The sequence below is a fragment of the Diospyros lotus genome, chromosome 5, assembly GCF_014633365.1.
Source record: "Diospyros lotus cultivar Yz01 chromosome 5, ASM1463336v1, whole genome shotgun sequence".
Classification (NCBI taxonomy): Eukaryota; Viridiplantae; Streptophyta; class Magnoliopsida; order Ericales; family Ebenaceae; genus Diospyros; species Diospyros lotus.
This window is the reverse complement of record NC_068342.1, coordinates 5,340,075-5,366,830: the sequence shown is the minus strand read 5'-3', so window position 1 is coordinate 5,366,830 and position 26,756 is coordinate 5,340,075. Positions and strand designations below refer to the sequence as shown.

General features: G+C 40.8%; 1 protein-coding gene across 10 annotated transcripts; it reads right to left on the bottom strand.

Moving 5' to 3' along the window:
- Positions 1 to 503: 503 nt before the first annotated feature.
- On the bottom strand, positions 504 to 24,188 carry LOC127801212 (uncharacterized). 10 transcript variants are annotated; one of them, XM_052336122.1, is made up of 6 exons: positions 24,042 to 24,188; positions 23,179 to 23,598; positions 13,181 to 13,251; positions 12,716 to 12,940; positions 12,527 to 12,628; positions 504 to 1,468 (listed from the first exon to the last, which is right to left on the bottom strand). In XM_052336122.1, exons 4-6 carry the CDS (start codon positions 12,897 to 12,899, stop codon positions 741 to 743), a joined length of 1,014 nt encoding a protein of 337 aa, XP_052192082.1. In that variant the 5' UTR covers positions 12,900 to 12,940; positions 13,181 to 13,251; positions 23,179 to 23,598; positions 24,042 to 24,188; the 3' UTR covers positions 504 to 740. The 10 variants fall into 10 exon arrangements, with proteins under 10 accessions (XP_052192082.1, XP_052192084.1, XP_052192083.1 ...); XM_052336124.1 differs by lacking the exon at positions 24,042 to 24,188 and having other exon boundaries at positions 12,716 to 12,963; positions 13,177 to 13,251; positions 23,179 to 23,922; XM_052336123.1 differs by lacking the exon at positions 24,042 to 24,188 and having other exon boundaries at positions 12,716 to 12,970; positions 23,179 to 23,922.
- Positions 24,189 to 26,756: the final 2,568 nt, after the last annotated feature.

Below are 26,756 nucleotides of genomic sequence, written 5' to 3'. Positions count from 1 at the left end.
TTTGTACCCTCAATTAGTCAGGAAAGATATATAAATATATATTACTCATAACTTTTACTTAATTTTTTTAATATTATTTTATTTATCTTCCTTTCTCAATATATTAAAAAAAAATTGATTAACGGGCTGGGGCGGGCCATTTCTCCAAATGGGCAGCCCGATCTAATGACATCTGTAGTCCATCTCTATATGCTGTTTCCTCCTAGGATAATCAGATTTTTTTTTTTTTTTTTGAATTCTTTTTAAGGGTAAACTCTGCAAGTGCCTTCTGTTCATCAAGATTCAAGAATGAAGGGGGGGAAATCAATAAACCAATGAAAATTGGAAGATTTTGTATACTAATAAATATTGAAGGGTGAATTACCAGTGTCAATGTCAAAAGCTTAACCTAAAATTGGAACGAGAGAAAGGAAACGCAGCTTGCTTTGATGGAGCAAAAGCTAGCTAGCATAATACTGCATTGCAAACGTATTAGAACACTTCGTGGGACGGACTGCCCTGTAAGAAAATAAAATGGAAGCAAACTCTCAAGTTCAACCTCAAGAAGTGACAGCACACAAGGTCAAGTCTGCAAAGGATATTTTGTTGTTGTTGTTCTAATATACACACGACCAAAAATATAACAACAGGCAAAGGAATGGAATGAGAACAAGGCTTTTCAAAAATTGGAACCTGAAGTCAAATAGAAAAAGAAGGAAAGGCAAGCACAAGCAAAGAATGCACAAGAGTTGTGATGTTGTCTACAAAATATTTGGGAGCTGAGAATCCAATCTCAGCTGCAATTCCTTGACCTTCATAGAGAGCTCTACCTTCTGCTCCTTGTAGTTCTGCAGCAGGAAATCTTTTCCTTCTATAACTTCCCTTAACTCATCAACTTCCCTCTTCAGCATCTCAATCCTCTCCCTATCTCCTCTGTCCTTCTCACTGTCAAGATAACCATTTGTGCTGGTCGTGAGGCCATTTTGCCCTTCAGATGGCCGAAATGGGACTGCCAATGGCTGTTCATTCGGATCAACTTGTCCTGCGCAGTGATCCACAATTGCTTTCCTCAGCCTCTGGATTTCTCTTTCCGAATCAAGCAGATCCCTGTTTGCAACATCCAGTAGTGATTGCAGATGGGAAGAATGAGAGAACTGAGAGTTGAGAGAATTCTCCAACTCAACAATCTGATCTTGCATCTCCAGTATCATATCATCCCTTCTCCTCAGCTGCTGCCTCAGCTTCTGAATCACTTCTCGCTTGCTGAAGATGTCAGACCCGGATTCTGAAACACAGGGAGAGTCAGAGCTGCTCGAGTGGTGAAATGGCTTCTGAGGGAGCTCAAGACGGTCAGGAGAAGATGACCACATCACACCATTCTCTTTGTTGAATTCTGTAGTGGAAACTGTCGCCAGTGGTAGTGCCATTTCAGCTTTGGCTTGTAATTCTCCATTGGACTGCTGCTTAATTTCCAGCATATCTTGGGTTCCTGATTCAAAAGCCCAGTACAAACAGTATCTGAAAACTATATCTTCACCATTTTGGGGGTGTCAAAATAAAAAGGATTGGTCAAAGAACAATTTCAAACTGCAACAATGCTAAAGGGATGACTTGCTAGACAATTAAAGGTGCCTATTGCATGTTTGTCAAGGACTGGGATCATTCTCAGAAGAAACATAAAATCAAATATAGGAAACAGAAGGCAACATTTGAATGATACAAGTCTTCATTCAGCCCAGCGTGATAGCATTGTCCAGGTGACAGGAATCAGCTACTGCTTATTAATGTTCTGGTTGGGACCCCCCTCCTCTCTTAACTGGGCAGACCTAAACTCCCCCGGGAGAGGAACAAGCCCTCAATGAAACCTGTAACTCTAATCTCCAATGCATCAGTTCTTAGAAGTCCATTGTGGAGGGAGATCTACGCCTTGCCACGCCTAGGCTGTTGGAGTTATCAAATGGTTAGATACTGGTAACTAGCTGTTGGAGAACTTGGGATGCTGAGGCAACATGATTGGACAGTGTCTCCACATGGTGGAAGGAGTACATGATAAGCAAAGTACTCCAGTGAACAGATCCATTGTCCAAGTTGTACAAGGGTCAGTGATGGTGATAGAGCTAAAGCAAAGAGTTTCATCAGTCAAGGAAATGCAGCAAGCATCCTTGCAATAAGCAAGCTATATGGAATTATAAAGCAGAGAGTTTTATTGGTTGAGCAGAGATATGCCTCTTACTGTCCTCGCAAAAATTAGCTACAGGTAAGGCACCTACCCTGCCCAAAAAAGTCTCAAATCTCCCGAGAAAGAGACTCTGGAGATTTATGGGTCACCTCACAAGGCTAGCACTCTGATAAATGTAATGGGGAGGATAATCTCTAGAGGACTGAGTATGGAGATTCACGTGCCCTCACAAAGTTGGCAATTGGAGGTTCAGGCAACATTCATCGGGCAAGATGAGTGTCATGTCCCTAATAGTAGTATAAGGGTAATATTGTAATAAGAATATAATAATTGTTAGGCTTATAGTTGTATTGCACATGGGGCGGATGATGGCTGGAGGCTATAAATAAGCCATTGCTGCAAGAGAATGGGCATGCTTGAATTGAATGAAAGAAACTCTAATTCTCTCCCTAACATTTCTCTCCATTCTCCCTCAAGTTCCTTCCCCTTTCTCTCAATATCTCTCCCTCTTTCTACTGATTTTTTCCCCCTCCTACAATTCTGATTTCTTCTCCCAATTCCTATCACAACCCTAACTATCCCTAGGGTTGTGACAGTTGGTATCAGAGCACCAATCCTTGCCTGTGATTTGATTCGATTTGAAGAGAGCCATCCATTCAAGTTGTGAATTCTAGCAATATGTGTTCAAGTTTTTGCCGGTTAAATCAACTTTAGTGATTCCGTTGGAGGAATTCTAGGCTGAGGATCTGGATTAAGGTCCAGATTGTGAAGGCGTGTGAAAACGACTTGGCCAAGCCGTTCCGACGGTGCTTCCGACAACTCCTGGAGCAATTTCAACTGATTAGAATTAGCAGACAAGCAGGCCAGGCGACTCTAATTGGAAGTCCGACACTCTCGATGAAATTGGTTGAGCAACAAATTTCGATGAGCCGGTGAATTCAAGCATTCCAACAAATTCGATTGATCTCAACTATTGAAATCAAGGACTGATCCTAATCGAAAGGTAGAAGCAACTCTCAACTCAGAATTGCAGTGGTTTTGACGGAGATTCCAAACATTCTTTCAATCAATTAAGGAAGGCGAAGCAAGTTTAGGAGATTCTGTAACCCTAGGTGATTGTAGTAGGTTGTGAGAAGGCGAAATTCAGCAAGCGATGGTCGTGCTAGAGTCAATTAATGTGTTACAGTGGCGCCAACTGAGTAACAGAGCCGATTGAAGAAGGTGTGGGGCTTAACCGATCAAGGAAGCAAACAAACCAAGTGATTATGGTAGGAGAATGCCATTCGATTAATTAGCTATAATTTCGGTTCGGAATTTGAAGGTGATTGGGCCAGGCAATTCCGACTTTCGGTGAATTTTCAGCATTCGAGACCGAGAAGCAACCAGGCGATCTCTGGTTGAATCTCAAATTTGACGACTGAAGCTATTAAGTTTAGACGCTAACCACATTCGCTGATCCACAGTAAAGTAGATCTTGAACGGTAGTTGATCCACAGCGATCGAGTGCAGTGATTTCCAGCGATCTGTTTGGATTGGGAAATCGTTGAGATTGCAACTGTTGTTAGTCTTGATCGACTGTCAATTGCAGATCAAAGAAGATAGTAATGGCAGTTTAGAGGAGGCTGATCAAGTCGCAGTAGGAGTTTCAGGAAGCAGCTGTAGGATTGATCGAACAACTGAGTCGATCAATTGCAGGTGGTGCGAGCTACAGGTGGAGCTGATTCCAACAGAGGTGGTTTCTCAGCTATCGATCCTTGAGGCAATCGATTATCCACCCGCGATCTGAATTCTAATGGCAAATGACATGGGAATGAAGTAAATGGAATCTCAATGGCAGCAAGTGTCAGCAACAATGACGGAGAGGCCAAAACATATTGGACCTATAGAATCAGTGGTGGATAAGAAGATAGACACTACTGCCGATATGTTGCGTGAGGAGTTTAGTCACACCCGTGAAATTTGGGATGACTTCAGAAGAGGGATGATGGACCAATACATGATAATGTGTGCGAGACAAAACCATGTTAGATTACCTGCTTGTCTACTTTCCAGGGAATACTCTGATCCAATTATTATAGAGAAGCTTGCATATCCTATGAGTAATCCTCATTCTCCTCATGAGTTTATGAAAATGAAGTCGCCTAAGGAGAAGTCAAGCTTGTGGAAGGACAAGTCACTGCTTGCTTTAGATTCTGGGTAGAAGAAGAAATATTCGGATTTAGGCAGCAATAACAAGAAGGATGATTGCAAAGTCGAGAGTAGTTTTGGTGGTGAACAGCATTACATAGAGGGAAGTTGTAACAATCCAGTGGTTGGGACAGCAGGTTCTGATTCCTTTGGAAAATAAAATCTTGGTGAAGATGGACTAGATGACAATCACGGAAGCCCACAACAAGAAATGATTGATGCAGTCAATCATAGAGCAATAGGAGGAGGAGGCAACAAGAGATTTCTGGAATTGGAGATAAACATCTTTGAATCTAAAATTGGTCCAGTTCTAAATAACACACATGCTCAATCAACGTCGACAACCCGCAATGTTGAAGGGAACTCTACTGCATTAATTGAGAAGCTAAAAGTAGAACTACTACCTCAAGATGCAACTACCGAAAGGCTAAGAGAGGAAACAGGGGCAACATTTGAGAAACTGATTGAGGAAGCCAAAGCCAATCCGTTACCTCTTGTGATTAGAGCAGGGACGAAAGGATCGGATGGTGTTCCGAATCAGAATTCCAATAGAAATGGAACTGATGGTGGAGCTCCTAAGGATACTATGCCATTGTCTATGGTTTCGGATAATGCTGAGGATTCCTTAGCTGATGAGAGGGTGAAGACAGCACTAGCAGGAGGAAGTTTTGCAGATCTTAAATGGTGTCACCATGTTGCTGTCATTTCCAAAGATGTAAACCAGAATTCAAAAGGTGCAAACCAGTTTTTAATGTTGGAGGGAAGAGAGGTAAACAAGATAGGTGTTGCAGATAATTTTTCTTCCAGCCAAGGGAAATCTCCTATGAGTTATGACCCTATTAGGCATTTCCCTCATCAGCAACAGATTCAAAGTTGTGAGGAATCTTGGCAAATGGCTGTAACGGGAGGAAAGCTAAGGAAGATAGATGCAGCAGTCAAAAGCTTGACCATGGAGAACAAAGTTGCTACGGCTTTGTGCATTATTGCTACAAATGGCCAATTGGGATTTTTGCCTATTGCAATGACGGATGGGGAGATGACGGAAATTAATGTTGCAACAACTCCTAGACTCGACATTGCTGCATTTTAAGGCGTTTGCGGATATTGTTGTAAAAAAGGATGAAGAATTAAAGGACATGAGAACCACTGCAAATCTGTTATGCATACAGAATTTTTTCAAAACTTCTCCATCCAAGCTGTGGAAGAGAAGGAAAAAGGATATGAAAAGCTGTGGAGGTTTGGCATTTCTTAGGGACAAGAAATGTTTCAAGGCGAGGGGAATTGTCATGTCCCTAATAGTAGTATAAGGGCAATATTGTAATAAGGATATAGTAATTGTTAGGCTTATAGTTGTATTGCACATGGGCGGATGATGGCTGGAGGCTATAAATAAGCCATTGCTGTAAGAGAGTGGGCATGCTTGAATTGAATGAAAGAAACTCTAATTCTCTCCCTAACATTTCTCTCCATTCTCCCTCAAGTTCCTTCCCCTTTCTCTCAATACCTCTCCCTCTTTCTACTGATTTTTCCCCCTCCTACAATTCTGATTTCTTCTCCCAATTCCTATCACAACCCTAACTAACCCTAAGGTTGTGACAATGAGCTTTGAGAGTTTGAGTGAATAGGAGGTTTATATTATTAGAGAGAGAAAAAGTACAACTTTAGAGATCTTTTCTTCTAGGATCTTTGAGGATGGCTTGGCCAAATGAGGCCTCTCCGCTTTATATAGACACTCCATCTTATAATGGACGAAGGAGATCAATTACAACTAATGGTTACCATTGAAATCTAGAATATTTTACCCAAATATCTAAGATATTTACAATAAAACATTCCATATTATCAGTTATGGAGTCATCCGGAATCTCTAGTCTTCCATAAATGTCCAAGGCTCTTCAATCTATAATCCTCCAATGCTTGGCCTCTTTTCTCTTCACATGGCATCAAAATATGCTGCGTGTGACATGTTGCTCGAGATTGAGATGCAGGCCTGCTGCTAGCTGGGCATTGCAATTTCAATGGCTACACACTCCACACACAGCTGGCTTGGTGCTGGGCTGCTGTATGGCCGTCTTGCTACCAGCAAGTCAAATGGTTGGATGACCAATTGCCTATCAACCACATCGGGCACTTGTTAGGCACTGGCAGACACACAACAGACTCCAGCACGCTAACATTCAGAACCTTGGGCCCATTGCTATCAATGCATGGACCACATAACACGATGGTGGCAAGACGTATGCCACGTGGAAGGCACACCTAGATACCCTGCCTCAGCCTTTGCTATTGGAGTTGTTGAATGAGTGGAGGTCAATAACTAGCTACTAGAGAACTAGCATGATGAGCCAATATAATTGGAGATCTTGCTCACCCGTGCATGATAAAGGGAGTGGCTGGAGAAAGAGCACTTGGACAGGCAGTTCCATTGGTCAAGCCATGCATGTCACATGGCATTATTGATGGAAAAGACCCTTGCAAGTGTGTATAACAGCAATGGAGGCTAAAACAAACAGTTTCAGCTGTTGATCTGAGGATGAGCAGCAAGTGTCCTTGCAATAAACAAACGGCATAGAGCACTCAAGTGGAGATTTCTTTTTGGTTGAGCAAATTGTTATAAATTACACGATATATGTTGGATTTGATATGCGTGATTAATCCTGTTTTCCATGGTTGTGTGATACATCTTCTAGAAGATTATGGTTCTTGTTTTTTTAGTCGTATCCTAACTTGTATATATTTCCAAATCTAGATTAGGCAAATCTAGATTAGGAAACTGCCTAATCTAGATTTGGAAGCTGCCTATTGTGATATCATCTTGTATATATTTTCACCAAAACCCTTCAAGAGGGAATAAGATTGAATATCTTTTCAGCCATTTGTGACATGGTATCAGAACCTTAGGATGTCGATCACTGGTCTTTGTGACCTCCGATTGTCATGGTCTTCTTCGATATTCAATCTTCTTACATAGATGTCAAAATCTCACAACACCATGACAGATTCAGCTAATTCCATTAATACAACAGAGGTCCCGTTTGCTGGAAGTAATGGTGTAATCTCAAGAGGAGAGCTACAGAACATTCAAGCGGCCTACAAGTTGAATCGAAGGAATTACTTGAAGTGGTCTCAGTTGATCCGGACATTTTTGAAGGGTAAAGGAAAGCTAAATCACCTACTTGGAACCAGGCCAAAGGAGAGTGATCCTATGCAGCCTGGCTTTGGTCATGTCTTGGCTTTGGAATTCCATGATGGCAGAGATTAGTGACATAGTCATGTTCCTAAAGACTACCAAGGAGATTTGGGATGTTGTGAAGCTCACCTACTCCAAAGTGCATGATGCTACTCAGATCTATGAGATCAAGACCAAAGTAGCAGCCACCAAATAAGGCTCTCAATCTATCACTGAGTATGCAAATCTATTGCAGACCATATGGAAAGAGTTAGATCACTACCAATGCATTCAGATGAAGTACAATGAAGGTGCGACTACACAAAAGAGGTTTGTTGAAAAAGAAAGAACTTATGACTTTCTTGCAGGCCTAAACATGGAGTTTGATGTAATGAGAGTGCAAATCCTTGGCAAGGAGGATCTACCTTCTCTAAATGAGGCAATCTCCATTGTGCGTGCAAAGGAAGGACGAAGAGGAGAAATGCTTGATGGTTCCCCTTCGGATAGTTCTGCCCTTGTAACCTTGAAAGATTCTAATCGGGGTAAGGGATCTAGAGAGGAAAAGAAAGTGACAGATTCATACAAGATGACAAACAAAGACTTATTGTGGTGCTCCTACTACAAGAAGCCCTGACACACCAAAAAGAAGTGTTGGAAACTCCATGGTAAGCCACCCAAGGGAGGACAACCAAAGGGCCAAGGAAAAGTCTTTGTGGCCAGTGGCCATCAACAAACTGACCAAAAAGTTCCAGATCAGATAGATGCAATGGAACTTAATAGGGAAGAGATTGAAAAGCTGAGGAGTTTGTTGGGATCACTAGAAAATAAAGTTGAGACAAGTACCTACTCTCTAGCCCTCACAGGTACTTCTTCTTCTCTTACCTTTCATGCTTCGAATAAATCTCATCCTAATACTTGAATATTCGACCCTGGAGCCACAGACCACATGACATGTTCCTCACATCAATTCATTTCGTATACACCATGCTCAAATTCTAAGAAAATAACAATGGCTGATGGATCATCAACCACTGTGGCTGGTCAACGGATTGTTCTTATAAGCAAACATCTCACCCTCAAGAATGTTCTTCATGTCCCTAAACTCTTCACTAACCTTGTCTCTATTCAAAAACTCACCTCAAATGGTAATTGTTGTGAGATTTTCTATCCAACTTTCTATGAATTTCAAAAACAGGACACGAAGAAGATGATGGGGCATGCTAGGGAAAAGGTTGGACTCTACTACCTTGAAGAACCAAGTGGGCAGGCTAATAAGAGGAGAGTATCCCCTGTATCATTCCTTGCTTAGTCCAATAAAGATAAGTTGTGGCTGCAACACTTCCGTCTTGGTCATCCCTCTTTTATGGTCCTTAAAGTGTTGTTTCCTTCATTATTCAAAGGTTTAGATGTTAGGAAATTCCACTGTGATGTGTGTGAATTTGCAAAACACAAGAGAGTATCATTTTTCTCCTTCTAATAAAAGAAGTAGTCTTCCATTTATACTAATTCACAATGATATATGGGGTCCTTCTACTATTCCTAACATCTTAGGGGCACATTGGTTCATTTCTTTTGTTGATGATTACACTCGGGTGGTCTGGTTGTATTTACTAAAAACTAAATCTGAAGTGGGCATTGTTTTTTCCATGTTTTACAGCATGATTAAAACACAGTTTGGGGTTGAAATAAAAAGGTTTAGATCTGATAATGCTAAAGATTACTTCAATTACTCCTTATCTGTTTTCTTTCAACAGAGGCACAATCCACGAATCTTCTTGCATTTATACCCCTCAGCAAAATGGAATGGCTAAGAGAAAGAATGGCCATCTCTTGGTTGTTACTAGGACTCTTCTCTTCCACAATAATGTTCCCAAATAGTATTGGGAAGAGGCAGCCTTAACATCCACATTCCTCATTAATAGACTACCCTCTAGAAGTCTTGATTTTAGAAGTCCAATTCAACTTCTCACCAAGACTTTCCCCGAACTTCATGCCTCTAGCTGTCCAACACCCAAAGTGTTCGGTTGTCTTGCTTTTGTTCATGTCCATACTCCTAACATAGGCAAACTTGATCCACATGCCCTCAAGTGTGTGTTTATTGGGTATTCCTCCACTCAAAAAGATTATAAGTGCTATCATCCTCCTACCAAGAAGTGTTTTATTTCAACTAATGTTACCTTTGTTGAGGATAGACCTTACTTTACTCAAACTTATCTTCAGGGGAAGACTATAGTATCAGATGATAGGGATGGGGATTTGTTCCTCCCTGATCTACCTTCTTCCCCTCTTCCTTCTGTTACCTTAAAAGACTCCTCATGGATGATACAAGGGAAGCCTCAATCACTTACTTCCTGTCCCCTGCAGATCTATTCAAGGAGAAAATTACGATTCCTCCACCTATGCAGGTTACATCTAATTCAAGTCCTACTACTGATTTTCCTCCACCTATTGACATTTCTCCAGGTATTTCTCCTATTAAACCTGAAACATCACCTATGATACCTGAAGCTAAACTTGATTTGAGTGAGCATGATCTACCTCCTAGTTGTGAACTTGACCTCCCTATTGCTCTTAGAAAGGGAACAAGAACATGTACAAAACATCCCCTACATTTATTCATGACCTATTCAAAACTATCTCCTACACATAAAGCCTTTCTCTCTAGCCTAAACACAATTTAAGTTCCCAAAACCTTTTTTGAAGCAATAGGTAATGAGAATTGGAAGAATACCTGGAGGTCGAGATGGCAACCCTGGAGAAAAATCAAATTTGGGAATTGGTCAGTCTGCCTAGAGGAAAACATCCAATGGGATATAAGTGAGTATACATTGTCAAGTACAAGTCAGATGGATCCTTAGATCTATACAAAGCAAGGCTAGTGGCTAAAGGCTATACACAGATTTATAGGGTAGACTATCTGGATACTTTTGTTCCAATTGCAAAAATAAATACAATAAGGGTGTCGTTGTCCTTAGCTACTAATTTAGGCTGGCCACTGCAACAATTCGATGTAAAAAATGCTTTCTTACATGGTGATCTAAAAGAGGAGATTTACATGGAGTTGCCACTAGGGTTTGGGCCAAAGACTAAGGAAAAGGTGGTGTGCAGATTAAAGATGGCTTTGTATGGACTAAAACAATCACCAAGAGTCTGGTTTGGCCGCTTTACAAAAGTTATGCTTGGTATGGGATACAAAGTCGAGGAGATCATACTTTGTTTGTGCATCAATCAACTACAGCGAGAGTGACAACATTATTGGTATACGTGGATGACATTATTGTCACCAGTGATGATATAAAAGACATGGAAACATTGAGAAAATGTCTGGTCGAAGAGTTTGAAATCAAAGAGCTAGGCAAATTAAAGTATTTCTTGTGAATAGAAGTGGCTCATTCTAAGGAGGGGATTTTTATCTCACAATAGAAATACATACTTGGTCTACTAACCAAAACAAGAATATTAGGAAGCAAGGCTGTTGACACCCCAATTGAGCCTAATCATTGGTTAGGAGAGGTCCCCCGAAGATAAGGTGGTAGTCATTTACCTAGCACACACTCAGCTGGACATTACTTATGCAGTGAGTGTGGTTAGTCAATTCATGCACAATCCAAAGGAGACTCACCTAAAAGCAATATATAGGATCTTGCACTACTTAAAGGGGATTCCCGAAAAAGGTATCCCATTCAAAAAGGGAGACACCATGTCTCTTGAAGCATATACGGATGCTAATTATACAGGGTCCATGGTGGATAAAAGGTCTACATCTGGATATTGCACATTCCTCAGGGGTAATCTTGTGAGTTGGAGAAGTAAGAAGCAAAATGTTGTGGCCCGGTCAAGTATTGAACCAAAATTCAGGTCAATAGCCCTAGGGATATGTGAATTATTGTAGCTTAAGATACAGTTAGATAATCTCAAGATCAATTAAGAAGCCCTTATGAGACTCTACTGTGACAATAAATCGACTATAAGCATTACACACAATCCAGTTCAATGTGACCGAACAAATCACATTAAAGTGGATAAACATTTTATTAAAGAAAAGTTGGACAATGGACTAATTTGCACCCCATTTGTATCTTAAAGTGATCAATTGGCAGATGTTTTGACAAAAGGTCTACTGGGAGTTGTGTGTCAAAGACTACTAAGCAAGATTGGAATGCGTGACATTCACTCACAATCTCGAGGGGGAGTGATAGAAATTACATGAGATATTTTGGATTTGATATGCTTGATTAATCCTGTTTTCCATAGTTGTGTGACACATCTTCTAGAAGATTATGGTTCTTGTTTTTTTAGTTGTATCCTAACTTGTATATGTTTCCAAATCTAGATTAGAAAACTGCCTAATCTAGATTTGGAAGCTGCCTGTTGTGATAGACTATCTTGTATATATTTTCATTGAAACCCTTCAAGGGGGAATAAGATTGAATATCTTTTCAGCCATTCGTGACACAAATATATGTCTCAAATGACAGAAGTACAATTGGCTATGGGTAGACTACAGTGCAGCTGCCAGTCTCTCTCGCAGAAAGGGGGAAATTATAGAGATTTGCATGCCACCTCTGAGCCTTGACACTCAATGAGACATCCTGAAGCACTTACTCCTGGCAAGAGAGGCATGGATATTCATGTGCCACTTCAAGAGATGACACTTGGAGAGACATAATAGTGAGACGCATTCCTGGGAGAAGAGGATGATTCACATGCCACCTTAATAGGATGGCATTTGAGATTCATGTGAAGACTCAATGTCTAGAGGGAGATACTACTAATACAGAGGTCATTTTCCATCCCAACTTAAAAAGTACATAATTCAAGTACACATCACTGGATGCAGTGGAAAGTTATTACAAGAACTCATGATAATGAAGATGAAATCACCAATCTCCTGACAACATTTGCATCCAATGACTAGAAAGCAGCCAAAAACCAAGCAGAAATTAGGCCCAAGCATGCATAGGCAAGCTATCCGTGGCAGGGTAAAACACAGGACCTAAGAGATTTCTCACCTGAAAGGTAATTGAAGCAGGCACCATCACCTTGGGCAAAGCAGCATCCATTGGAATGCAAACAACTCCCTGACTTATTTCTGCCACTAGAATTTCCATTCCCTAAGTTTCGCAAAAATTGTGAGAAGCAAGAAAGAACAGGTATAAACAATAGGAAAAAAAACAGTGGAATGATTTATTATTTCAGACCTTTTAAACCATTGCACATTTTATTGGATTCCTTTGCATCAAGCACATGCTTCAACTTGAAACCAAGGCGAATTGATAATGTACTTATCAAGGCACCACCAGCAATAAGCATCCAATTAGGACCCTCCCCTTGGAAACTTTGGGACCCCTGAGCTCTTGGAACCTGATTGCTTCTTGGTTTCATGTTGGCAGCTATTGAACCGTCGGATGCAATCAAAATTCAACCTACATTGGTGATCCACCAGCATCTTACGTCTTTTCAAAAAAAAAAAAAATCACAAACTATAATGACGATCTATGCTTTTGAGCCAAACATATGCACCAACAGAAAGACTGTAGAGGATTTAACCACACAAAAAAAAAAAAAAAAAAAAGAAGACTGTAGTGTAGAGTTAAAACACCATTACGAGCAATAGAAACCCAAAAGGTGTTTAACTACTTATATTTAACAAGAACAGCACATACTTTCACGTAGTCAAGCAGCTGACGGGCTTCAAGGATTCAGATTCCCTTTTGACAGGCAATTGTTTAGCATACTGCTGAATGAAAAACACATAATCATCTCACAAATTAAATAAGGCTCACAGAGCAACCAGAAAAGTGAGGCCTTTGAAACATATTAATATTGAGAACAAAAACAAAAGTAAAAAAAAAAAAAAATTGTTCCATATATATCTAACATCAATTTAGCATATGGTAGAACAGAAAAGGATAATAAACTTTTGAATAATCACCACTCAATTGCAATAGGTGAATAGGCATCTCCTCAGAGAAGGGTAAAACTCTCACCTATCTCCTCAATAAAGGAAAAATCCCATACGTGAACAGGCATCTCTAACACTCTAACCTAGACACAACCTAACTTTGATAACAAAAAGAAACAACCTGCAAAGGAATCCCACCAGTTGAAACTTAATTCACGGCTCTCAAACACCCATATAGCAGTTGTCATCCTAGTTAATTTATTAACTTATGTAAGGAGGAATGAAAGAAAGTTCCTCAGAAGCCCTTAACCTCCATACTTATCAGAACATACCACGGTTTGTTAACCCATTGTCATGACCCTAAAGGGCAGGCAAGGGCATGAATGTAATTAGTAGTTAGGGGGGAAAGGCTGTAATTAGCCTAGTATTGTAATAAGCTGTCACAGTAGCTGAGACTGCTGTAACTCCGCCTGGGGATGTTATCCACTGTCGGTCTCAAGCCCGGATAAAGGAGGGGGGTTGCGTTAAGTAGCCGACAGCCAACGTAAAACTTAGTCGGATCCAAAACATGAACTCTAGACAAATTATGAAAAATCGTCTAGGCGTGGGCGTAACCCTTCATAGCGACGCGCTACACTGCCCCCGTGTAGTGACAAGTGAGATAGGACCGCTGCATCGGCGCCCGGATGTAGTGATAAATGAGCAAGAGTTCTCGCATTTGCTTGGACGGATGTGGGTAAAGAAGCTAGTCCAAAATCAAAATCAAAACCAAAATCAAAATCAAAACCAAAACCAAAATCAAAAACAAAATCAAATCCAAAGTCAAGGCCAAAAACAAAATCATAGATTAAGGATTGGGTCATGGAACATAGGAACATTAACAGGCAAAACTATGGAAGTGGTGGATGTGATGATTAGGAGAAAAATTAATATTATGTGCCTTCAAGAGACGAGATGGGTAGGGAAAAAAGCAAAAACTTTATCAGAAGCTGGATATAAAATATGGTACACAGGAACTGATCGAGCGAAAAATGGAATGGGGATTATTATGGATAAAAGCTTAATAGATGAGGTAGTGGATGTAAAGAGAATAGGGGATAGGATTATTATGGTGAAAATTAGTCTAGGAAGAATGACTATGAATATCTTTAGTACATATGCACCACAAGCGGGGTTAGGTGATGAGATAAAAGCAAAATTCTGGGAGGACTTAGAGGGACTCATACAAATGATACCAAGAGGAGAGAAAGTGATTATAGGAGGTGACTTAAATGGGCACGTGGGTAGAGACGGAAACGGATATAGAGAGGTACATGGAGGGTATGGATTCGGGGAAATTAATAATGAGGGTAAATCTATCCTAGATTTTGCTATGGCATATGGGCTCATTATAACCAATACTAGGTTCAAAAAACGGGACGAACACTTAATCACATATAAAAATATCACCTCAAGCACCCAAATAGATTACTTCCTCATGAGACAAGAGGATCGGTTATGTTGTAGGAATTGTAAGGTGATACCGGGAGAGTGTTTGACTACTCAACATAGACTTCTAGTACTTAACGTCCAAGTAAGAAATTGGAAGAGAAAAAATCACATAAAACAAAATCCAAGAATCAGGTGGTGGAATTTAAAAAGGGAGAAACAACTAATCTTCAAAGAAAAATTAAGGGGTAGAAGGGAATGGAATGGAAAAAGACAGACAAACCAAATGTGGAAAGAAATGGCTAATGCTCTGAGAAGCACGGCAAAGGTAGTCCTTGGAGAGACAAATGGTAGAGCCCCTAACCTTAAGGAGTCTTGGTGGTGGAATGAAGAGGTACAATTGAAAATTAAAAATAAGAAAACTTGCTATAAGGCGGTATATCAATGCAACAATGAAGAAAATCAAAAAAATTATAAAGAAGCAAAAAAGGTAGCAAAAAGAGCTGTTAGTGAAGCAAGGTCAAAAACATATAAGAATCTATATGAACGACTTGATACAAAAGATTGAGAAAGGGATATATATAAATTAGCTAAAGCAAGAGAAAGAAAAACACGGGATTTAAATTAAGTGAAATGCATAAAAGATGACAATCAAAATGTTTTAATAAATGAGGGAGCGATCAAGGAGAGATGGAAGGAGTATTTCACAAAATTATTTAATGATGGTGGTGACACAAGAGTTAGGTTGGGACATCTTAGTAACTCCGAAGGGAATGTGAGCTATACATTCTATCGACGCATAAGTTCAAATGAAATAAGGCAAGCATTAAAAAAGATGAAAAATCATAAGGCAGTGGGACTAGATAATATACCAATAGAAGCATGGAAATGCATGGGAGAAGAGGGCATCTCCTGGCTAACGCAACTATTTAACGCCATCCTTAAATCAAAAAAGATGCCAGATGAGTGGAGGAAGAGTACTTTGGTTCCTATATACAAGAACAAAGGAGATGTTCAAAACTGTAAAAATTATAGAGGAATTAAGTTAATGAGTCATACCATGAAACTCTGGAAGAGAGTAATAGAGCAGAGGCTCAGAAAGGAAACAAAGGTGTCAGAAAATCAGTTTGGTTTCATGCCTAGTAGGTCAACAATGGAAGCTATATATTTACTGAGGCGTCTAATGGAAAAGTATCGAGATCATCAGAAGGACCTACATATGGTGTTTATAGATCTAGAAAAGGCCTATGATAGGGTCCCTAGAGAAGTATTATGGAGGGTTTTAGAGAAAAAAGGAGTCAAAATAGCCTATATACAAGCCCTTAAGGACATGGATCATGGTGTAGAGACAAGGGTCAGAACATGCGGAGGGGATACTGAACCATTTACAACTACAATAGGACTGCATCAAGGTTCTGCACTAAGCCCATACTTATTTGCCCTAGTAATGGATGAACTCACTAAAGATATTCAGACAGATGTGCCATGGTGTATGTTATTTGCAGACGACATAATGTTGGTGGATGAAACAAAAGAAGGAGTGAACACTAAGCTTGAGTTGTGGAGAAACAATTTAGAATCTAAGGGATTTAAATTAAGTAGAAAGAAAACAGAATATATGGAATGCAAATTCAGTAAAAATGCAAGAGTGGATGATGTTATAATAAAATTAGCAGACCAAATCTTACAAAGAAAAGACCATTTTCGATATTTGGGATCAGTGATTCAAAAAGATGGAGAAATCCACGAGGATGTCGCACATAGAATTAAGGCAGGTTGGTTAAAATGGAGAAATGCATCGGGGGTGTTATGTGATGGTAAAATCCCATTAAAATTGAAAGAAAAATTTTATAGGACAGCTATAAGACCAGTCTTGCTGTATGGCTCAGAATGTTGAGCAGTCAAATACCAGCATGAGCAAAAGACGAGTGTAGCGGAGATGAGGATGTTAAGATGGATGTGCGGACATACAAGAAAGGATAAAATTAGAAATGAAATTATTCGTAATAAGATAGGAGTAGTGCCAATCAAGGAGAAGATGAGAGAGATTAGACTAAGATGGTTTGGTCATGTGAGAAGGAGACTAAGAGACGCTCCTGTGAGGAGAGTTGATGAAATGGAACAATTAGTCACAAAAAGAGGTAGATGTAGACCCAAGAAGAATTTGGGAGAGACATTAAAATTTGATATGAAATATATGGATCTAAATGAGGATATGACAAAAGATAGAAATACATGGAAGTCTAGAATTCATGTAGCCGACCCCACATAGTGGGATAAAGGCTGAATATGTTGTTGTTGTTGTTTTAGTAGCTGAGACTGCTGTCAACTTCCACCCAAGGTGTATTAGAATTGGTTAGGGAATGGTAGTAGAAGAGAAAGGTTTAGAGAGAAGAAGAAGATTGAGGGAGAGAATAGTTTGGGAGATAGAGAGAGAATGCAGGGAGTAAATCTGGAATTTGTTGATTGATTCTCGATAACCATTCTCAGGAGCCGTTTGGGCTTATATAGCTATCCTAGGGGGCTGCCACAACAGATTGCAGCTCCATACCAACTATTTTGTCATATCCCAAACACCTTTACAGCTGGATATTCTCTCTAACTAACTAGTAGCTGGAATAAAAGAGAATTCTATGGAATAACAAATAAACATAGCAAGCAATTAAAGACATAGCAGGAAAAAAAATAAATCCTCAGCAAAACTTGGCATGGTTCTGTGACAATGCCCTTCCGTTCAGCAATTTCTTGTCCTCAAGAAATATTTAGGAGGTTGGCGGTCCGGGGAAATTGTTGTAGTAACTGGGGAAGGTACTCCCAGGTGTCTTCCTTTCCTGATTCTCCTTGCCACCTGACTAGCACCTGCATAAGAGGAGCCCCTTGATGGTAGATGACTCTTCTGTCCAATATGGCCTTTGGCTCCCTTGTAACTTCCTTCCCCTTAAGTAACGCAGGCAACCTCGGGTTCACCCGTTCCTGCCCTATTGACTTCTTTAATAGGGAAACATGGAAGATTGGGTGAATGTGAGATCCTTCGGGAAGTTGTAAACGATAAGCCACCTTGCCAATCCTAGCCGTTATGGGAAAAGGCCCAAAGTATTTAGGGCTGAGTTTAGAGACCGAGCCTTGAGAAATGGATTTAAGGTGAGGGTACCTCAGCCGTAGATAGACATTATCTCCTACTCCGAATTCTCTGTCAGTCCTCCTCCTATCAGCCTGCTGCTTCATCCGGTTTTAGGCTGATGCCAACTCTTGTTTGAGTTGTTGTATCACCCCTCTCCTTTGCTGGAAATATTCTTCAACTGCAGCAGCTGAGGTACAATCTTCGATGGCCGATAGAATTGGAGGCTTAAACCCAAATACAACTTCAAAGGGTGACATCTTTATTGATGTGTGGTGACTGGAATTGTACCACCACTGAGCTAGAGCTAGCCACCTATGCCAATCCTTGGGCTGCAGCAAACACACGTAACGGAGGTAGGTTTCGAGACTTTGGTTCACCCTTTCGATCTGTCCATCTGACTGAGGGTGGTATGCAGTCGATAGATTGAGTTCTGTGCCCATATTTTTCATCAACTCCCTCCAAAAGTGGCTGGTAAAAATCTTATCCTGGTCGGATATGATGGTCTTAGGGACCCCATGCATGGCAACTACCCGGTCAGTGAACGCCCGGGCCACCTCCTGATCCATGTAAGGGTGTGCTAGTCCCACAAAGTGCGCAAACTTAGTGAACCTATTGACAATCACCATTATACAGTCCTTGCCCTCCGAACATGGCAGTCCCTCAATGAAATCCATGGACACACTTGTCCATGACTGTTCTGGAATGGGCAATGGTTGAAGAAGTCCAGGGTATGCCACGTTCTCATGTTTGCACCTCTTACATGTGTCACACCCCAAGACAAACCTTTTGACTGTTTCCCTTAGTCCGAGCTAGTAGAATAGCTGCCGCACCCTCAAGTAGGTGTTTTGGATGCCCGAATGTCCCCCTATAGGAGACTCATGAAGTGACTGCAGAATTTTACTCTTAAGCTCCTCCTTGTGGCCTATTACTATCCGACCCTTATACCTCAGCAGCCCATCTCTCATCGTATAGCCTTTTGTCTCCCCGCTTCCCAGAGCCAATTTTTCCAGCAGGCCCTAAATACGGTCGTCTCCCTCATAGCTGTCCACCATCTCTTTACACCATTCAGGAATTACCACAGTCATGGCGGCCGATCTGGCTTCTTCTTGACACCTGGACAATGCATCCGCTGCTAGGTTCTCCTTCCCTTTCTTGTATTGAATTGAGTAGTCCAAACCCATTAGCTTGGTCATCCCTTTCCTTTGGAGTTGGGATTGAAGCTTTTGTTGGAGCAGGAACTTCAGGGACTCGTGATCCGTCTTGATGATAAACCTTCCCACCTCCAGATAAGGGCACCACTTTTCAACAACCATCAAGACAGCCAAGAACTCCTTCTCATAAACACTAAGCCCCAGGTGTCTAAGACTGAGGGCTTGGCTCAGAAAGGCCAATGGTCTTCCATCCTGCATCAATATCGAGCCTATCCCCACTCCGCAAGCATCCGTCTCTAGCACGAAGGGCTTGTTGAAGTCCGGCAGCCCGAGTGTGGGAACCCTGCTTGCTGCCAACTTCAGCCCTTCGAAGGCAGAGTCTGCCTCCGGCCCCCACTGGAAGTTTCCCTTCTTTAACAGGTTAGTAAGTGGTTTGCTCAAGATTCCATACCCCTTAACAAATCTACGATAATAGCCAATCAACCCCAAAAATCCTCTAAGAGCCCTTATTGTGGTGGGTTTTGGCCAGTTGAGCATGGCCTCCACCTTGCTAGGACCGGTGCTGATTCCTTCTTTTGAAATTAAGTGTCCCAAGTATTTCACTTGGTTTTGGCCAAATGCACATTTAGATTTTTTGACAAATAGCTGGTTTCTTCTAAGGACCTCAAGAGTGGTTCTTAGGTGGATTAGGTGTTGGTCCAAGGTGGGGCTATAAACAAGGATGTCATCAAAGAATACAAGGATGAACTTCCTTAAATAGGGTTCAAATATCTAATTCATTAGAGATTGGAAAGTGGCTGAGACATTGGTGAGCCCAAAGGGCATCACCAAGAACTCAAAATGACCATGGTGTGTGCGGAAGGCCGTTTTGTGGATATCCTCGGGCTTCATCCTTATTTGGTGATAGCCCGAGCGCAAATCTAAGTTGGAAAAGAACTTGGCCTGGTGTGAATCTCCCTCGTTCGGGTCCATCCTTGGAACCATGCATCCACTGCATCGTCAAAATAAGCTACGACCAGGGCCACCCTTCTTTCTACTGGTATATTATACCATTTGAACATCCGTTCACACTTCCTAATCCACCACCTAGGATTAGTTCCTTCAAATACCGGAATTTCCATTCTCGGCATTGGAAATCCTAGTTGGGGTGGAGCAATTCTGTCCTCCCTTCCTCTCCTTGTTTCAGTTTCGATCTCATCGTCCTGCTCAACCCCAACCTCAACCTCCGAGGTCCCATTGCCTCTGTTCACCCTCTCATTATGCAAGATAGGTTCTGTTCTAGCTCGAGGAGGGAAATCAGGAGCTATTCTCACCTGGTTTTACTGGGTAAACATTAGCATGAATCACTGAAGCTGATTCCCCATCTCCTCTCTCATCTGGTTGATATCCTCCCTCATTTGATTCAAGCCGTTTTCAAGCCTACGCTCGAGTCCTCCAATAGCCTCGTAGTTCTTCTCAGAACCCAACTCCAAACGATCCACGCAATGTTGGAACTCTCCCACGGTTGAGGTGACTTGCTGGAGTTGTGACTCCATATTCTTCATGCGAGTGCCTTCGGCCATTGCTCCGTGTGGTCCTCTGCTGCCGGGGTCGTTGCTCTGATACCAAATGTCACAGTCGCTGAGACTGCTGTCAACTTCCGCCCGAGGTGTATTAGAATTGGTTAGGGAATGGTAGTAGAAGAGAAAGGTTTAGAGAGAAGAAGAAGATTGAGGGAGAGAATAGTTTGGAAGATAGAGAGAGAATGCAGGGAGTAAATCTGGAATTTGTTAATTGATTCTCGATAACCATTCTCAGGAGCCGTTTGGGCTTATATAGCTATCCTAGGGGGCTGCCACAGCAGATTGCAGCTCCCATAACCAACTATTTTGTCATATCCCAAACACCTTTACAGCTGGATATTCTCTCTAACTAACTAGTAGCTGGAATAAAAGAGAATTCTATGGAATAACAAATAAACATAGTAAGCAATTAAAGACATAGCAGGAAAAAAATAAATCCGCAGCAAAACTTGGCATGGTTCTATGACATAAGCCATAGTTGTACTAAACGATTACAGCTCTAACCACTTGTACCCTGGCAATTACAACCATAAGGCTGCCTATAAAAGGAAAAGAGGCGCCAAGGATGGGATTTATGCAATTGAATAGAACATAAATCTTTCCCTCCAAAATTCTCTCTCTTTTCTTCTCAATTCTCCCCCCTCCTTTTAAATTCTCTCTCTCTCCCTCCAATTTGAATTCTACAACTACTCAATTCCAAATTTGCATAAGTCTCAAATCCGAGACTTATCACCCATCCCTATAACCACTTTGCACTTGAACAAGGCTGACCAAATATACAAATTCACATATTAACCATCTATTTGAAGCTTTCACCTTATTGCCACAAGAACCTTGTTTTATCACATTGTTCAATGGGCAAGTTTTTATATTCTCTCTCCCATTATAGAAAGGGAAGGTAACACGGAATGAGCAAGGTTACTATTGAATTACACTTTGAGAGTAAATAAGTGGGGGCATATAAGATAAACTGTCTTCCTTTTAGTTTGAACACAGTTAAAATTCTTTAATCTTGTGGAAGTTCATCAAGGACTTCCATGGGCTTATAATATATAAATAATTCAGAAGCTATAAATCTCGATAGAGAAGAAAAAAAACATTGAATGACAAGATTCCCACAACAAGATTGTGTAGCAAATTTGAATCCACTATATTATGCATCATTTTGAACTAGCATTACTCTCCCAAGATCACTTAGCAGGGAGAGGGGAGGAAAGTATGGTTATACAAATATCATTTCAACAATAGAAATGGTAGTTCAACAATAGAAATGGTCCTGAACTACGATTTCTTTATATAAATAATTAGAAAAGCACTCCAAAAAAGGGAGGCAGAACCAACCAAACACTACCATATATCTATAGCCACGCAAAATTTTCCAAAAATAACAAAAAAAAAATTAAAAAAAAAAAAAGAGAAAAGGCAATACCAAATGAATCGTCCAGAACTAACTAGAAAAATCAGAATGAATCACTCAAAAGAATAGGTTGAATTTTTCATGTTCTCAAAGGCTTCAGATCTTTTTCCCATCAAATGCACCAGATTATGCATAAAGTGAAAATGCACCAAACAGTCGATAAATCCAACTCCAAGCATCTTTGAGCATCAGACAATGTAAAGATGATTGTTTATAGCTTCCCATGCTATATCAGTTTATCTACAATACCACACCAAATAAAAGGAAAAACTTTAGGAGGGGCCCAAATTTCCAAGCCCCTTCCTAGAGTGAGGCTCTCCAAGAAGAAGAGAGTGACAGAATTAGCATGTAGAGAAAGAACCATTCATGAAAGCTTTCCATACTAGAACATTGCCCCATTTACCCACCAACTTGCCAATGATACACATTTCCTTTGAACAACAAAAACCCTACTTCATCTGCAAAAGAATGATGTAAGCAACTCTTCTTTTCTGTAAGCAAATAAATGAAGGAAAAAAAGACCTCCTTCAAAAAGATATTCCCACTCTGCCACCCAGAAGCATGGTTTGCTTACATCACCTTACGTGAAGTGGATGAGTTTATGAAAATTCTCCCACACATTTCCACACGCACTCAATTCCACTCCATAGAGCTCACTAATGCCTCTAGGGGAGTAATCAATCTAACCACGCCCATATTTTCACACAATCACTACCTTGCAGTAACTATCACAATTTTTTGCAACCACTTTCCGGACAATCTGTTAAACAACCCTAACCTCCAGATTAGCCAACCCTCCAGTCTCAATAATCCTGCACTCTAAAACATACACAGAAAGTTTATGCAAATTCTGCTCTTGCCATTTCTCAAACAAAAGACCTACCGCAATAATCTACTATTTCAAAAATGTCAGCTCATGCAGACCTATTCAAAAAATATATATCTGCAATGCAATTGCAGAAATCCATACCTAAACTGGAAGAAAAATCCTACATGTGTATCTATATATATAAACTGGAAGACCAATAAATCAAAGTATCAAGAACCTAGAACAGGATTGTTAGTTCATCACATTTATACCTAATGGGAGGGAGAGAAAGAGAGAGAGAGACCACAATCGCCTCGGTCGACGGCAGTAGCAGCAGGTAGAGAAGGACTCGACGGCTTAGCGGCGGGTGATAGGCCGGAGCCCCAACCGGCGGCGCTGTTCGGAAGAAGAAAGGAGGGTTTATACAACGTGGGTATGGAGAGGGGGAACAGACTGGAGGGAGTTTTAAGGGGCTATAGGATTTCGCGGGAGGCTGGGGAGAGCGAAAGATGGGCAGGAGGTTCCTAACTTTCTAGGGCTACGCTTGCTCCGTTCCATTTGTCTTCGTTCTGCGCCTGTCCCGCCCAATTGAATTCGTTCCCGAAATTTATTTTTGTCGCGGAACGAAGGGCCTAGTTTCTATTCGTACTTCGATTAGCTCCACGTCCAATTATCTCCTTGTACTTCCTCTCCTGTTGGGCAAGAAAATTAGAACCGATCATGATTTAGACAAAACGACTTGATTTTGATGCTTAAAATATATATATATAAACGATCATAAACAGTATCATTTGTTGTTTGCTTTGATTTGATGACGGAATCAAACTCATCGCTTATCAACTCAAAATCGAACTTATGGCTCAGTAAACTAAAACCAAACCAAATTGAAACAAAACAAATTGGGCCAATTCGAGGGGTTTAATCGTTTGCCAGCAAAATGCGTTTCTTTCGTGCTGTTCCCATGACAAATTGTTCTTGGACGAGATAAGCATGAGAGCCAAGCAGTCAGTTAAATGACAGAGACGTGCAAGCAAAGGAAACCTTCGACCCCTAATCTAATCAAACAGTGGTTGATGATCAATCCAACTGTTTGCCTTTTCAGTGAAAACTTGCTAATCTGATATCGGTTTCTTACGGGATTGGATCGGACATTGCAAGTAGATGACAAGGAACGGAAGAAATGAATGATATTGCCGTGGCTGGCTCGCCTTAGGCATAGGTCTTCTAGGCTGCCTAGGCCCTTCATTAAATCTTAGGTTTTCTAGGCTGCCTAGCCTTTCTTTTAGATTTAATCCCTAACAGCCCTTTCAAATTCAATGCCTAGACCAAATTTAACTGTATTAAAATATGTATACATAAGCTAAATATGAGGCAGTGCATTATAGGTGCATCTGCAAGAAAAAAAAAATATTAAAATTGAAAAGGAAAGGGACTGCTTATGTACATATAAATAATATTTTTAAATATTAATAATTTCATATAAAATTTCGCTTGAGTTCCATAAAATCTCAAGGGCAACTCTGGTAACGGTTAATGAATTTTGGCCAAAAATTAAGCAATACAACACATTAGATGAAAAATACTAGTGTATTATGAGAAAACAAACCAATAAATAAATTAATTAATAAATAATAAGAGTGAGTCAATCTAGATTAACCAAGTTAACCCAATGATAAAGAGCCACAGGAGAGCAATCTTTCCGAAATAAGTGATCATAGCAGACTGCAAGCTTGCGATGGCAAGTCGTGGGCTGATAAAGATGGTCGCGGGGTGCCCCCGAATGAAGCACCCCCCACAAGCCAACCATGGCTGCCACAGGGGGCTCTCGCAGAGGGCAACCCCCATGGGCCTGCTGAATAAGGCAGCTCATTGCCCCCGGGGTGTAGATCAACTGGCAAAGGAAGAATCGTTGGGATGTTGCTCTTCGGGTCCCAAGTTTCGTGTTTTAGCCCTGGCCATGAGATAGTTCAGCAAGCAATAAGCGACCTTGAAAAATGAAAAATGCTTGATGCCCCCACGTTTGCAGTTGTGTTAGAAGTCGAAACTTGCTTGCTGAATTCCCTAATTTACCTCTCCTGCTGAAATTGTAGGGCCGAATAGGGGGCGCTCGTGATGGTGCGTTAACCCAAAAAAAAAAAAAAAAAAAAGGCAGCCCATTGCCTTGATAAGGCTGTTGCAAGTCGACCATGGTCCAAGGTTGCCATGAATTAGCCATGACCCAAGAACTAACCCCCAGCGGAGCGATCTCAACCCTCGACGGTGGCTTTAACGCAAAAACATTTTCTCGAGGGAGGGGCCCACGCAAAGCTCAAATTAAGATAATTCAAACATCTGAAAATTTCTCCAAAAAGATAAACGTCATATGTGAGAATCCTAATTTTGGAGTACTTCTTAGAATTACTCTATACTCCTTTATAAAGAGGCAAACAGTTATTCCACAAAATGCATGCTTTGATACTGGTAGAAATTCTACTCAATGATTTTAAGCATCCTTAGTTTTTGACTTAAATATCAAAGTGTTTGAACGAAGACCTTTTCGTGCCCTATTACTATTTTCTTCCTTACAAACTCAAGTGATCGGACTACAATATTCCTTGTCATATAAATTCATTATTGTATCTTGACAACAATAATTGGTATCGTCTATGGGAAACGTATAAAAAGCCAACAAATCAATTTGCAATGGCCCGAACGAGAAGCGCCACCAACCAATAGAGTCAAGAAGAAATAGAGGCTTAGTCTTTAGTACGTCCACTCGAGGCACGAGACATTCCTTCATGCCCCATGAGACCACCACAAGATAGTCTACTTCATACCACTTGAAATTCTCAACCTTAGGCCCAACTTGAGTCTCATCCCTAGGGCTAGATGGGAATTCAATCCTAGGGTCAGCTGGGAGTTCACTCTCAAGATTAGATAGAAATTCACTCCTAAGACAGGCTGAGGGATCACTCTCAAGAGTTGCTAGGAATTCATCCCATGGCCAGCTAAGAGTTCACTGTCAAGACCAATTGGAAATTTACCCTCAGCTAGTTAGGAGTTTACTCTCAAGACTAGTTAGAAATTCATTCCCAAGGCCAACTGAGAGTTTATTCTCAAGATTGTGCAAGAAACTCGTCCCACCAAACTCACAGACCTAATTGAGCAAACTTTTCCCATGGTGCCATAGGCGAAATACAAAGCCTTGCAATGCCAACACGAAGAAAGATTATGGGCACTCTAAGAAGCTACTGGTTATTGCCAAATATTGCCCCATGTGTGGCATTGCCGTTAGTCTTGAGGAATTATGTGTCCAACTTGATCCCTCTCTAAGAAGTACATGAAGATAGTTTTGAGACTACATTGGAACCACAAAGAACTCGATCACTGCCCACTCTTCCTCAAAGAACTCAAGCCTGAAACTCTTCTCCTCATTCTATTCAAGATAAAGAAAGGAATGGGGCACCGAAAAGGCATAGAATCACCCAAAGGGATAAGCAAAACAGAAAGTACCTCGAGATTGTGGCAAGCACATTTATTGGCAAAGAACAAGCCCCAGCAATGGGTTTTTGTGAAAAAGATCAATGAAGTTAAAGACCCGTTGCCATTTAGCACAGTGAATATGAAAAGAATAATCGATAAAGTCTTTAAACAAAAAAAGTTGTTGTATGTATTAAAAGACCAACCATAAAGAAGAATCCCTTTCGCCCCATCCATCATGGAGAAATCTTTGCCAATTAAGTTTAAAATACCCTAGATATCCGCATATTTAGGCAAGGGCGACCCTCGCGATTACATTTAAAACTATGTATCCCTTATGGTATTACATGAATAGGAAGATGAAATTATGTGATGGGTTTTCCCTTTAACA

What these genes read in the sequence shown, in the direction of transcription:
- LOC127801212 (XM_052336122.1), bottom strand. Translation starts at nt 12,899, where the DNA reads ATGAAACCAAGAAGCAATCAGGTTCCAAGAGCTCAGGGGTCCCAAAGT. An exon ending in AATGTGCAATGGTTTAAAAG is followed by an intron (nt 12,629 to 12,715) that starts GTCTGAAATAAT and finishes TGCGAAACTTAG; the next exon opens with GGAATGGAAATTCTAGTGGC. An exon ending in CTGCTTCAATTACCTTTCAG is followed by an intron (nt 1,469 to 12,526) that starts GTGAGAAATCTC and finishes CTTTTGAATCAG; the next exon opens with GAACCCAAGATATGCTGGAA.